Source organism: Sturnira hondurensis, unplaced genomic scaffold (genome assembly GCF_014824575.4).
Source record: "Sturnira hondurensis isolate 20B ecotype Veracruz unplaced genomic scaffold, ASM1482457v3 Scaffold0001547, whole genome shotgun sequence".
NCBI lineage: Eukaryota > Metazoa > Chordata > Mammalia > Chiroptera > Phyllostomidae > Sturnira > Sturnira hondurensis.
The window spans coordinates 167,493-181,579 of record NW_028074178.1 but is presented as its reverse complement, the minus strand read 5'-3'; the positions used below and the strand labels follow the sequence as shown (position 1 = coordinate 181,579).

At 47.9% G+C, this 14,087-nt stretch overlaps 1 protein-coding gene across 3 annotated transcripts in view; it reads left to right on the top strand.

The window, feature by feature from the left end:
• Window positions 1–13,759, top strand: part of TPK1 (thiamin pyrophosphokinase 1) — a 255,230-nt gene extending 241,471 nt beyond the window's left edge. For all 3 annotated transcript variants that reach the window (XM_037030295.1, XM_037030294.1, XM_037030299.1), the window contains one exon: window positions 13,456–13,759. In XM_037030295.1, coding sequence (XP_036886190.1) covers window positions 13,456–13,574 — 119 coding nt within the window. In that variant the 3' untranslated portion in view covers window positions 13,575–13,759. The remainder of the gene's footprint in view (window positions 1–13,455) is intronic.
• Window positions 13,760–14,087: the final 328 nt, after the last annotated feature.

Below are 14,087 nucleotides of genomic sequence, written 5' to 3'. Positions count from 1 at the left end.
AGTGTAGCAGAGAAAGACACCCCTGTTGTGCCTGTCGCCACTGCAGCCAGGGATCTGCCCACACTCGGGATAGCGGAGGCATCCTGGTGCGAGTTCATTGCGAAGCCAAAGGAGCCCAGGTCTGACACTTGCCTTATTCCAGATGAGAGAGAGGTTTGCTGCTCCCTGACTGCTTCCTGGAAAAATGTCTGCAAGAGCAGAAGAGAAAGAAGTCTCACTTGTAACCAGCAGGAGGGTGGGTTCAGATGCTCCATCCACTACCGACCAAACAGAAACCAGGAGCTCAGACCCTGCGGCTCAGCAAGGTGCCCTGAGGGCTGGTCAGAGCTGCCTCCCACCTGGCCCCCCACCAGCCGGGCACTCCATGCACCAGAGGTGCTGGGAGGCTCCGACCTGTCGCTCAGGCAGCCTGGGTAGCGGCAGGAGCTATATGGGACTGTGTGTTTCTTAATGACAAATACAGAGAACATACTCACAAGCTACTTCTACATGAACATACTTGTGATTTAGATTTTTAAGACTAGTTTAGTAGTAGTAATGACCATTCTTACCAAACAGAGCTGTAAATTCGTCTGTATCCTGCCAGTCACAGAGGACGTCAGTGCAGCTCTGATGAGGCGTTACCCTGTACCAGCTGCGTCACTCGGTCTGGAAGGAGTGACTGTGTTTCCCATTCTCCATCCCTCCCCGCAAGGTACATATTTCTTCTACAGAAAAATGTTGTGATTACTGATACCTGGGTATAATTGTAGGTGATTTAAAAACATTAATTTTCACTCTGATAGTTGCAAATACATTTATTACAAATGAATTTACCTTCTGTAAAAATATAGATCAATTTTCCTAAAATTACAAATAAATCTTTCAAATCTTTCTCCTATACCATGAAAGTACCTTCCCCTATTCAAAGTGAACGCAGATTAGCTGAACTTTGCCTTAATTTTTGTCTGCGTTTTCTACAGAGAGATCAAAATGTAGTTACTAAAAGCCGAGTATTGAGCCACGTCTCACTGCTAATCCTGCTGAACTGTTTTCGCTTCCCCTGTCTAGACTGTTCATATGACTTAATTGAATAGTGGCCAGTGCTGACAACAAGTCTTTCACAGATGGTGTTTTTTAGATGGAATTACATCGTGCATTTTCTCAATAAGACTGCAGGGCCGAGGGCTCAGGTTAGCGCCCTCGGCCAGGCCATGTGCTGTGGCTTGTGCACTCAGGGGAGGGGGCAGACACCCTGTGTCAGTCCTCTGCCGGCCTGGGGACTGCGGCGTTGGCCAGGCTGCAGGAATCGCTTTCCTCTGTTTTGTGACTAAGCTTCAGAAAAACGTAGGTAATATAGCCACATTTCAAGCAATTTAAATATTTGGTATGTAGCTCAAATCACTGAACTCTGATCCAATCTGAAAATGATTCTGGAGGGCCTGTCTGTGGGTCAAGCGGTGTATTTAACTCCGTGGTAGCAGAAGGCACACTCGCTGGAGGGCAGAGGGCTGGCTCTGTGTGTTCTGAGGCCACTAAGGGGTTGTGAGTTGTTTTCCCAGACCAGAAGGAAAGGGTTGGATGTGAGACCAGGGGTGCTTGGACCCCATTTTCCAAAGCCGTGAAGACCTAGTGAGTTCCCTACAGACCCCGGAATGTGGGCGTGGGGGGGTACCAAGTGGCCGGCGCCTGGTGCCCTAGTTGGTTCGAGTAGGAGCAGTGCACTTCCATCTGTCAGAGCCCCCAGCTGACAGTAACGCCCCTTTCGGGTCACAGTTTCTACCCTAAAGTAAGTTAGAGCGAGCCGTATACCCACCTGGGAGAAAAAGACATTGGAACAGTGAACACACAGGATAGATTACACCATGCGTGCCACCGCCTCACAGTAATACAGTAAACGCTAAGAAGAAAGTTACAAATTTAGGGCCAGGATAGTGGGACATCAATTTGCATGCAAATAGTAGATACAAAGGAAGTTCACCGAGAACAGAGAAGTGGAGGCTTTGTCAGGAAAGGAACCACGGCAGGACTGTTGGAAATGGATTATTGTAACTGCAGCCGGGGGAGCACAGTGATGTGAGTTACGGGAGCTCACTTTAGACTGGATAATATTTTCAGGCTCAACAGCATGTTCGTATAGTGTGATGCCACCTATTTCTTATATGAAATATCATCATTTGTATCAGAAAGGGAAAATGAAAAGTGAAAGCAGGTCGTGATAAAATACATTTGGAGTAGCCATTAAAATGCATAGGTCTAAGGACAAAGTCTAAGGTGCTGTTTTATTACCTTCACTAGAACAAATACCATCTGTTAATACTAAAACATCTGCCTTAAATGCTGTTTTTCCTAAAAGAGAGCAGTCAGACGCTCACGATTGGAATTCTGTTCTAAAAACAGCGGAGCACTGGAGTGAATTCTGCTTAGTGGTCAGCGCCCACCTACCGTTTCTGTTCTGTAAACGTCGTCAACAAGGCGGTGGGGAGCCACTGTGAGCCGGGGGGTTCGTTTGCAAGGGCCTCGCAGAGTCTGGGCTGAGAGGGAGCAGAAGGACCGTCCATGCTAAAGGGGCTGGGGCCCAGTCGTACTGATCGGGGTCCCTGGTAGGGTGAAGCAGGGGAGGGGTGACCAGAGCTGGGGGAAAAAAAACTGGAGGTGACAGGGACCCCGCAGGGACACAGGGAGGGTGCTTTCAAGAGAGAAGTGGGCATTTATCACAAGGGGCCACATCCTCGGAGCAGCGGGTCTGGCTGAATTCACCACATTTGAGCTGGAATCCCAGAGGGATGGGCTGGGCAAATGTGCAGAACTCCCAGAGCCTTCGCAGACCCAGACGGAGCCCCTGAGGCATCCACCTAGTCACCCCAGGTACGACTCGGAGAGCCCGCCCTGATGGGACCTGGCCGTCACTCCTGAGGTTGAGCCGTAGACGCCGCGGTTCTCCGACTCTTCCTTGGGCAGGGTGGCAATGGGACAACCGTAGGGATGTGTGTAGATACGTAGGCGTTTTTGAAAACACCCCCACTGCACCCTGGCGTGAGTACCTTGCGTGCAGAACTGGGAAACAGGTCTCCACAGCGGTCCTGCTCTTCGACCGAGGGTCCTCCGAGAATGCATGCCCCTCCACTCCTGCTCACTTCCTGCTTCCATGCACTGTAAGAATCGTGACGTCTCTACACACTAACGCGTTTTCCCAGTCGTGATCGAGGTGCACAGGCTGGAATGTGGCTTTCTCTCTCACACATCTGTGTCCGGCGGTTTGTCTGTGCGCTGCACAGTCACGTCTGATGACTGCATTTCCTTCTTCCGACTTAGGTATCATTTATTACCTGATACTAGCCTGGCACTGAAAGACTGTAAGAAGTTTATTTGTAAGTCCAAATGCATTTTTGTCTCTAGATTGTGAAGTAGGCTCACCGGTCCTTCATCCCCTTTCATAGCTGCCTCGCTTTATTTCCATGGCTTCCCCTGGGCTTGTCCTCTCTGATGTCACCAAATGTGTGTCATTGCCACTTCCGTCTATACTGCAGGTGACAGCTGTAACCCAGGTCCTACCCATCACACGCCACAGACACTTAACCCTGTATGGTCAAAGAGAAGGTTTGCCAGACACCCCACTGGGGTGTAAGTCCTTCTTGTTAGATGACAAGGCAGCTTGTACGGGAGGTGTGAATATGCCGGTTGGGTCAGATCTTCCTCAGATTTGTAATGTCATTCAAAGTGGTTTTGGGGCGTGTGCCACCCACTTTTCCCAGCCCCACACATTCCATCCACTCTTAGGATCTCTTCACTCTTCCTCCCAGGGTGCGTAAGTGCTGTCTCTGTGACCCCCGTCATCGCATTTCCCTCCCAGTGTGTTGACGCTGTTTCTTCCACGCCGCGCTCTGTGGTTCTCATCTGTCACTTTGGGCTTCCTTGCTTGGGCACATTCTAAAGGAGCACGGATTGTGCCTCCTTAGTGTCACTTGTGTAGGCGTCCCCAGATCATAGAGACTGATGTTACGTAATCGTGCCGTGCCACCTCCTGCGTTCGTCCCCTCTGCGCTTTCCTACGCAAATGCCACTTTAACGCTGCTCGGTGCAGTGCAGATATAACAACAGACTGCTGGTCCTTTCAGGGAGAAGGCAGAGCCCTTCAGAGACGCACCTCACTCAGGTTCGTGACAGTGACAGCTGCGTTAGAGACAGCAGGGCAGGTGTCATTGCTGTGTTGAAGATGGAGGCTGAGGTCACCTGAGGAGCGTTAGGCAAAGCTGTAAGGACATCACAGGAAAGTTGGCAGGGGCCAGGTGCATGTGGGGCCGAGCCCCTGGTCCCAGGACCCCATCGTCTCTGCCATGTGCGGTCGGTCACACTTGTCATGCTCGTGTTAGGGGGGCCTGCCGGTGCCCACAGGAGGCAGGGCCCTGGGAGTTGAAGGAAGTAACCCGAGCAAAGAAAATCAGCTCCTCGCAGCCTCTGGGCCGACGAGCATTCCCCTCTGCACACACATTTAAGTCTGATCACTTTTCACACTGGAAATTTTCGGCCAGTTCTACACACTTCATTGCTTTTACTGCTCATGGTTACCATAAGTAGACCTCATTCTGTGGATCTGAGCTATCCTTTCCATTCCGTAAGCCCGGGAAGCTTTCTCCTCCCTGAAAGTAGCTCCGTCGGCTCCTTAACTGCAGCCTGGGGCCTGCGAGTAGAACAGGCTAATGACATAACACGTTAGGGAATTCTCTCCAGCAAAGAACACAATACCACTTTTTGGCTTATTTGAAGATGTTAATCTCAGGAGACATTTTCTAACTGGCACAGTCAGCCTTGATACCTTCAGGCAGTAGCATGTTCTTGGTTAATTGTGTTTTGGGCAGCGGCGGAGTCATACCACAGGGAATGGAGAGAGGGAAGAATCATTGGGCATCAGAAGCCTTCTAATGATGTCCATCCCTGATCCAAGGGCACAGGAGAAATGTGACTTCTGAGACAGATGAAGATAAATGCAGCCACTTTCAATAGAATTATAACAGCCCTTCCGGAGACCCTGGAGTTCAAGAAAGGCTTAGTTGGCAGGATGGAGAGGTGGCCAGTGCTCGCCCTAGAGGGGGTTCTCAGCAAATCAAGGTTTTAAGTGGCAGTGTCCACAAAGGAAGCCTGGCTGAGGGCTGGTGATCTGGGTGTGCATAGCCATGAGTGAGCCTGCTCTTATCAAAGACCTGCACTAGGAGGTACGGCACGTGATTCAGGTTAGTTTCGGGTCCTCCTGCACCAGTAAGTGTCAGTCAGGGCTGTCCTGCGTGAGCCCCGGGAAGCTGACAAAGGACGGCTCCTCCCCGTGTTCCGGGCAGCATCTCTCTCTGCGGGCTCTTCCAGGAAGCTGTGGTGCAGCCGGGTGGCCTCCTCTGAAATTTGGCTCCCATTCCCCTGAATTTGCATTGATTTTCATGCTCTTCAAATCAAGGGGCATCTCTCGATTTGGTTCTTGTAATGGTACTGCTTCAGCTTTTAGGGAAATGAAGAGAACAAGGGGAAAGCACTTCCCTTTGTGAGTAAGTTCTTGGCCTTTCCCCCACATTTTGCCCTAAACTTTAATGTTATATGTTAACACTGACAAAAGTCAAACCAACAGCAAAATCTGTATATGTTTTACCCAAACTTAACATTTTTCTACTTACGCAGTTCTTCCTTTGTGTGTGCATTTTGCTCTCTGAACCATTTGAAAATACTGATGTTACTCGGCTGGTGATGGTGTTATGTCCTCATAAGCCCATCCTAAGTTGAAATCGTCCAAAGTCAAAGGTGTATTTCATGCACCTAACAGACTGAGGTCCAGCCGCGCCCCCCACACATGCTCAGAACATGTCCCGTAGCCTGCGGCTGGGCAGAGTCACCTCCCTGCTGCTGCTGCGGTGTCGCCTCGCAGGGCCCCAGCCCCGGGAGGGTCAGAGTTCAGAGCACAGCCTGCACTGGAGGCAGTCACGCGTTGTAAAGTCAGAAATCCGTACGTCAAACCGCCCCACGCTGGGGCTGTCTGCATGTCGAAGGCATGCGGACACCAAGCCCTCCCTAGGTCTTTAGGTTGTGTCTCTTAAGAACAAGAAAAGTCTCCTTCATAACCACAGAGCCATCATCTACTCCAAAGACACAACATTGGTACAGTAGTATCACACAGCTCATATTCCCACCCTTTAGTCTTCCCGGTAATGCTGTCTGTGACATCCACCAAAACCTGAAAAATGCGTGCTTGTATTTAGTCGACATGTCTGTTTAGTATCTTTTAATCCAGGAAGACACACACACACACACACACCCAGGCCTGTCCAGGGTCCAAAAGTCTGCTTTGGTCTGACAGTTTCCTCCCCCACCCAGTTAGACTCAGCGTAAGTATTTTTAGCAAAAATTATTACGCCCGTGGGTTGTATTGCACCCATCCCGGCATCACATCAGGAAGCACACGGTGTCAGTTTGTCCTTTTATCAGTGACGCTCAGTTTGACCATGTGGTTAAGATGCCGTTCCTGACATCTGTCTGCTACCTTCGTTTGAAATTAAAAGTAATCCATAGCGTGGTTCTCTGGAACTGTAAGTATCACACGCCCCAACAACATTTCACGCAGTGGTTTTAGCACCCTGACAGATGATTCCTGCCTGAACCAGTTTTTACATTGGCAATTGCAAATGGTGCCTTTCAAACTCTAATTCCACTGCCCAGTCCTGTAGCAGTCAGCATTCTTCTGAGAAAAGAGCATTCTTCTGAGAAAAGAGCTTTTCCTCTAGTTGTCTGTGGGGACTCTTTCTGTTATGGGACATTATTTTGCAGCACTCCTAGTGTTTTTCTCTGTGTGCCCTAATTCTTTAAAGTGCTCTCCTGATTGTTGGAACAAGATGTTTCAGACTCAGCCTGTACGTTGCCAGCCCTGGACCAGGAGTCTAAATAGCCAACTTTCAATACAACTTTCAATGTTCCAGGGAAGCAGTGAAGCCATTTGTAAATAGAAAAGAAGGAATTGTTACCCACCAGTAGGGGGAGAGCCAGAGTGAGCTGTACGGGCTAGAAGGTGACATTTGTCTTCGGCCTTGAAGGACGCTGCAAGCACAGAAAAGGTTGGCAGTGAGCCAGAAGAGGGCTTCCCAGGGGAGCAGGAAGTTCCTGGTCTACTAAAGAAAAGGCCAGTGGCTGAAATGGGAGGAAGCAGCCAGGTGATGAAGGGCCTCAATCGGCCCGCCAAGAGGTTTGGGGTGTGGGACAGGAAGGTGACGGGCAGGGGGGCCTGTCAGTTATTCCCCCACCTGGGAGTGACATGAGGGGATGCGGGTGCTGGGGGGGTGGGAAGGAGAGAGGGTGATCTGGGGTGAGTGCGACGCACAGATTGCCGGTGTGTGCCCAGCCAGGGCCCGCTCACGCTGGTCCTTGAAGAGAGCAGTGTGTGTTTTGTCGGCGCTTTCAGGTTAGGTTTGTTGAGATTTTGCATTTCCGTTTTTTTCCCTAAAGTTCTGCTACATATTCCTCAGCCTTCAGCTTCACAGGGCAGAGGACTGGCTTTCTCACTGCTGAGTGTGTATGCTACGTATCTACAGATGATTTAACATTCTCATTTTGAATTCAGCAGTCCTATGTATAAATTCAGACAGCATCAGTACATGTGTGCGGGTGAGAGGAAAATCAGTGTCTGTAACAAGCAGCCCAGAGCAGCACGGCTCTGGGAGTCAGGTGCTGGAGCTCTGAGTGTGGGCCCCGCGTCGGTAACCCAGTCAGCAGCCCCGCCGATACAGCAGCCCCTGCTGCCCGTGAATGTGCATAGTCGTTATATCGTGGACATGTCAAAACCGTATTTTAGACATGCTGGATTAAATGACTATAAAGTGGCCCATCCTTGACATGTTATTCAATTTAGGAGTAGAAGTCCTAGCTAGAACAATTAGGCAAAATGAAAAAAAAAGGATTGAAATTGGGAAGGAAGAAGTAAAATTGTTACTACTTTCAGATACATGATATAACATTATACAGGGGTGGGCAAAGGTAGGCTTACAGTTATAAATAATACAATAATTAATAAATAATACTAAAAGACTAAACTGTGTTTTGTGTACTCACAGCTATAAACCTATTTTTGCCCACCCTGTATATAAAAAAAAACTGTTAGAATAAATGAATTCAGTGAACATGCAGGATACAAAAGTCAATATACAAACATCTATTGTATTTCTACACATTAATAACAAACCATCAAAAAGAATTTACAGTTGCATAAAATAAAGTATCTAGGAAAAAATTAAACCAAGGAGGTGAAAGGTCTCTACACTGAAAACTATTAGACACTGATGACACAAATAAGTGAAAAGATACTTCAAGCTTACGGATTGGAAGAACTAATGCTGATAACATGTCCGTCCTGCACAAAGCAGTGCACAGATTCATTGCAATGTCTATCGAAACTCTAGTGGCATTTTTTACAGGAATGGATAGAACCACGGAAGACCCAGCAATCCTGAGGAAGAACAAAGCTGGAGGCATCACCCTTCCTGATTTCAAACTATATCACAAAGTTATCGTCATCAAACAGTATGGTACTGGCATTTTTAAATGACACACAGATCAATGGAACAAATAGAGAGCCCAGAAATAAACCCATACATATATGGTCAGCTTTTAACAAAGGAGCCAGGGATATACAGCAAAGAAAGGACCATTTCTGTAGTCAATCATGTTGGGAAAGCTGGGCCTCAGTTGAACACCGTATACAACAATCAACAAAGGATGGGTTAAAGATTTGAACATAGGACCTGAAGTCAGAAAACCCCTACAAGAAAACATTAGGAGAAGTCTCTTTTTCATCAGCCCTGACAATGATTCTTCTGATTTGACAACAAAAGCAAAGGCCATAGAAACAAAGATAAATAAGTGGGACTATATCAATTAAAATCCCCTTCAAAGTAAAGGAAACCATCAACAATGAAAAGGCACCCGACTAAAGGGAAGGAAATACTTTCAAATGATCAGATACAAGTCAATATCGAATATATACAAAGAACTCCTACAACTCAATAGAAGAAGAGGAAAAAAAAACCAGTTTGGTTAGGATCTGAATGGACATTTTTCCAAAGAAGACACGCAGTTGGCCAACAGGTGTGTGAAACATCACTCATCAGGAAAATGCAAATCAAAATAAGACTGTGACCTCACACCTGTTAGAATGGCTGTTATCAAAAAGACCGGAAATAGCGAGTGTTGGCTCCAGTGGGGAGAAAGGTGGTGCACTGTCAGTAGGAATACAGGTCAGTGCCGCCACCGTGGAAAACAGTATGGAGAGTTCCCAAAGAATTAAAACTAGAACTACCCTATGATCCAGCAGTCCCACTTCTGGGTGTTTGTCTGAGGGAAACAAAAAAAGTCACTTGAAAAGGCATCCGTACCCCCATGTTCACTTCAGCATTCCTGTGATAACCAAGACAGGGAAACTCTCCGAGTGTTCATCGATGGATATCATTCAGCCACAAAAGAGAAGGAAGTCTTGCTATTCGCAACACTATGGATGGTCCTTGAGGGCGTTATGCTGAGTGAAACAAGACAAAAAGACAAGTCCCCTATGGTCGCACTTATATGTAGAACCTTAAAGAAGAACACCTCGTACGGAGAACAGATGGGTGGCGGACGCAGGTATAAACTACACGCCATGGGCACGTGAGGGGCAGCGTGGTGGCGAAACAGCAGTAGCCGTATCGTGTTGTGTTTCTGGAAGCTGCCAAGAGGGGTCTTAAAGGGTCTCATCTCGTGACAGTGTGCGTATGTTGAATTGTTATCTTGCACACTTGAAAATACTGTATGTCAGTTATATCTCAACAACAGCAAGTGTGCATACCAACATTTTCCTTATACTTACTTTTTTAATGTAGCCACTGGGAAATTAAAGAGTAGATGTGTGGATTACACATTTCTATTCGACCGTGCTAATGCAGATCACTGTGTTTCTTTGGCATATGGTCTCAGACTTTTCCCTTTTTAAGATTCTAATCAGCATGAATACACAGAAGGCGTGTGTTCAATACCTCTTAATGGTGGTTACTTTGCATTTCTGCCTTCAAGACCCTGAGAAGGCAATATATCACTTTAATGTTTGAAAATATTCAAGAAAACCACAAATATAAATGCTTTTGTACAGGAAACAATTTTAATAACTGTTCCCCAGCATTTCTATTTTTTTAAAGATTTTATTCATTTTTAGAGAGAAGAGAAAGGAGGGAGAAAGAGAGGGAGAGAAACATCAATCAGTTGCTTCTCACACCCCCGCAACCAGAGACCTGGCCCACAACCCAGGCATGTGCTCTGACTGGGAATTGAACCTGCAACCTTTTTGGTTTATGAGATGATGCCCAACCCACTGAGCCACACCAGCCAGAGCAATGGTTCCTATTTTTAAAAGTGTAAATCACACATTTTTAAATAGAAAGTATGCCTTTCACATTTACATAGAGAGCTCCTTTTTAACTCTAGAATTCAAAAAATTATAAAGACAATTGTAGTGAACTGATTATAGAGGCAGCATGTTTGCTTTTCTGCTCCTGAAATGTCCTGTTTCTGTACTGTGCGGCCCTTTCTCCAAACGGGCTAAGCATCTGTGAAAGGGAGGGTGGTGTGGCCCATGCGGTGCTTCTGGTATGCCAGCCTTGGAGCTGGTTAGGCTGCTGATTCATAGCCCCACCTTCGCACAGTCTGGGTCCCAGCCCAACCACCCTGCCTGCCCTCCACACAGCCAGCACGGGGCCTTCTGTAGCCAGGGGGCTTGGTGGACAGTTCTGTTTGCTGTGGTCCCCAAGCAAAAGCCCTGAGCCCTGAGGCCTATTCTGTGGCCCCAGCCAGGTAGGGGAGATCATTTATAGTCCTGCTCACTGTTGAATAAGACCTCCAACCCCTCCTGACCAGGAAACCTCACCAGACCCAGGAATCTGCACAGCCCATCCTGTACCCCAATTACAGTGGCCCTGGAGAGCAGAGCCAGTATAGTGACCATGTGGCCGGGGAGCTCGGTGCACGATTCTGCCTACTTTGTCCCCAGACAAGAGCCTTGCTGGACTTGGAGTCTGTAGAGCTGCTGTCTAGGCAGGGGGCGGGAACGAATGCATAGCCCTGCCCACTGCTGAATACCCATAGCTCAGGCAGCCCAGCCAGGGACACTGACCAGAGCACAGGGGGAGCCACGCAGCCCATCCTACAGCCCTGCTCACAGAGGCAGGTGACTTTCCCCATCTGCAGCACTAAGCTGGTGGCTTCACATGGCCAGGGAGTTGGGTGTGCAGTCCCTCCTGATTCAGTCCCCCAAGGAGAGTGAGCGGCTGGCCCTGGGGCCCGCTGGCTGCACCGCCCAAGCTGGGAAGCTGCTGGCTGGCCCTGCATCCTGCTGTGGCCGTGGGACCGGTCCTGTCTGTCCAGGAAGCCCGGCCAGGGGACCCAGGCAGCTGTGCAGCCCAGCCTTCAGTGTGACAGGTGACCGAGACAACACGTGGAACCTTTTCTAGGGTAGCTCCTCAAAGAGGCCCCAAAATGGGTCTTGGCAAATCCCAGAGAAGGGAAGTGTACCAACCACTTCCCTGACCACAGAAATCAATTACAGAAGAAAAACTGGGAAATGCATGAATCCGTGGAAATTCAACAACATTCTCCTGAGCAACCAGTGGATCAAAGAAGAAACTGAAAGGGAAATAAAAGGTGTCCTGAGACCAGTGCAGTTGGAAATACGGAGTACCAAAACTTAGAGGACGCGGCAAAGCTGGCCTGAGAGGAGGCTCGTAGCTAGGACTGCCCACACCGAGAGCAGGACTAGCCAGCCTGACTTTACCCCTGTGGAGGTAGAAAACAGAGGAGCTAACTAAGCCCATAGTTAGCAGAAGAAAAGAAATTATAAAGGTTACCGCAGAAATAAACACAGAACAAGAAAACATCAACAAACTAAGAGCTGGTTCTTTGCAAAGATAAACAGAATGAACAAACCTTTAACTAGAGTAACCAAGGAAAAAATCAAATCAGCATGCCTGTGAGCCCAGGTGAAAACTGGGATTTTAATCTAACCCGTTTCCAGAGTCTTATAACGCTCATGTCAAACTCAGGTGGCCAGAGCAGGCCTGGTCCTTCACTAGGAGTTTCCACTTTGAAGGCAGCAGGCCCCGCAGCCCCCTGTGTGAACCACACATGCCTCTGTGAGTGAGCAGTCCCCAGCCCCTCCCCTGTGGGCTCTCGGGGGAACCCCAGGCCTGGGCTGGGGGCCTGGAGAATCAGCCTTCTTCCTCTGGCTCGCACTAAATTACAGGTTCCTGTGCTAGCCACGTGGGGGTCTCTCTCCCTCTGTGTCATTTCACTTTATAACTTTGTGTTTACATTAGTCAAGGTGTTGACAGCTATGAAAATTAATCAGTTGAGTTTCAGTGAGTAAACTGTGTGAACTGGTAGCACTAATTATACACTATCCTGTACTATTTCTGAACTTTAAAATGGCCTTTTCAGAGGTTTCCTCAGAAAGCGAACGGGCTCCCTCTGGTGGTCAGTGAGCAGTAGGGTCGGGTCCCTGCCCCCACACGGTGGACCCCCAGTTAACACCAGGAGTGAGGGGGCCTCTTCCGACTCTGAGGGGTGAGCTCCATAGCATTTGTGTATTTTTCCTCTTTGAATTTTAGCTAAGTAAAGAAATAAGACCGTCACGTTGGTGAAGTGAACTGCCGTTCCTTAAGGCAAGGCAAGCGAGGGGCCCATCTGGGCCTGGGGCTCCCTGCAGCCATCCCGTTAGATGCGTGACTAGATCTGCGCGTCCGTGATTATGAATATAGATTCTCATCCTACGACTCAACTCGTCAGCCTTTGCTGGGACAAAGAAGTAGTTTACACGATTGTCTCATCTCTCCCCTCCCTGCGTAGCCGAGCTCAAGGTGATACGCATGCACATTTGGAAGTCTGCTTGGACCTTTGAGTTCCTATTAATTTTACAGAAAATAAGTCTTGTTCATTTTGGCTTTTCTTAAGTTATGAGAAAAAAATCAAAATCCTATGCTGTCTTGAAGCCATTAGCTTTCTGCAGGATATCATTTATATTTGAAGCTACAATGGTGTCGCTACAGAGTGTAATAACTGATATAAAGTGTTCTGAATCATGGAAGAAAAATTAAAATCGCACCAGGCAGGGAATTAAGTAGCACATTACAGAAACGGATTTGGGTTTTACAGTTGGTAAAAAAAAAAAAAAAAAGGCAGAAAAAATTTTAATGAAATTTTGTATGAAATGGCATATATCCAAATGGTCATCAACCAACTCCAGGAAAGGAGGTTACTGCAAGTTAGGAAACTTTCTGCTTCAAATCCCATATTCTCTATCTTGCCCATCTCATACTTTATGTATTTTCTGTCAAAGTACGTGCTTAATTGCTTTTTGGTAACTGATGACAAAGTCATTTCACACTAGAGAAAGGTTGGCTTTCACCAAACATCATTTTTCTCATTGTCTTACAGCAAATCACACGCTCAGTTTTGGAACACTGGTGAGCACTTCCAACACCTACGACGGATCGGGGGTGGTGACCGTGGAAACAGACTGCCCGCTCCTCTGGACCATGGCCATCAGAAACTGACCCCTGACTGACCTCTCCACTCAGCAGCGGTCTCCCCGGGTTGCAGGGGTCTAAGCCTCTCATGGGAAGCCCGCTAGTGTTAAAGATGCCAATGTTCAGATAATTCAGGTAACAAATGACAGACCCTAGCTTTACAGCCAGGGGGAAAATCATTATTTTTAAGAAAATAAATAAACTCTACCACATTCCTTTGGGAAACTCATGTGAACCATTTCACTGTACATCCCAGTACTGATTGTCCTTGTGTCATTCATCATCCGGCTTTAACTTGAAGCTCTGAGGCTTGTGGAAGCTCCTGGTACCCATCCCACATGCTGCCTCCTGCACACCCTTCAGTGCTGACCTGCACGGGCTGCTCCGAACGTCTGTTAGTGGCTGACCCCTCCGTGTAACACAGACTGGGAGGTCAGCACTGCGCCCTTTTCCTTTGGCCTTATTGTGTCTTTTTGGTGTCTCTTAATAATGAGACTCATTGACCTCACTGTTAAATTTGAAAACAGGCTGTTCTGGAAA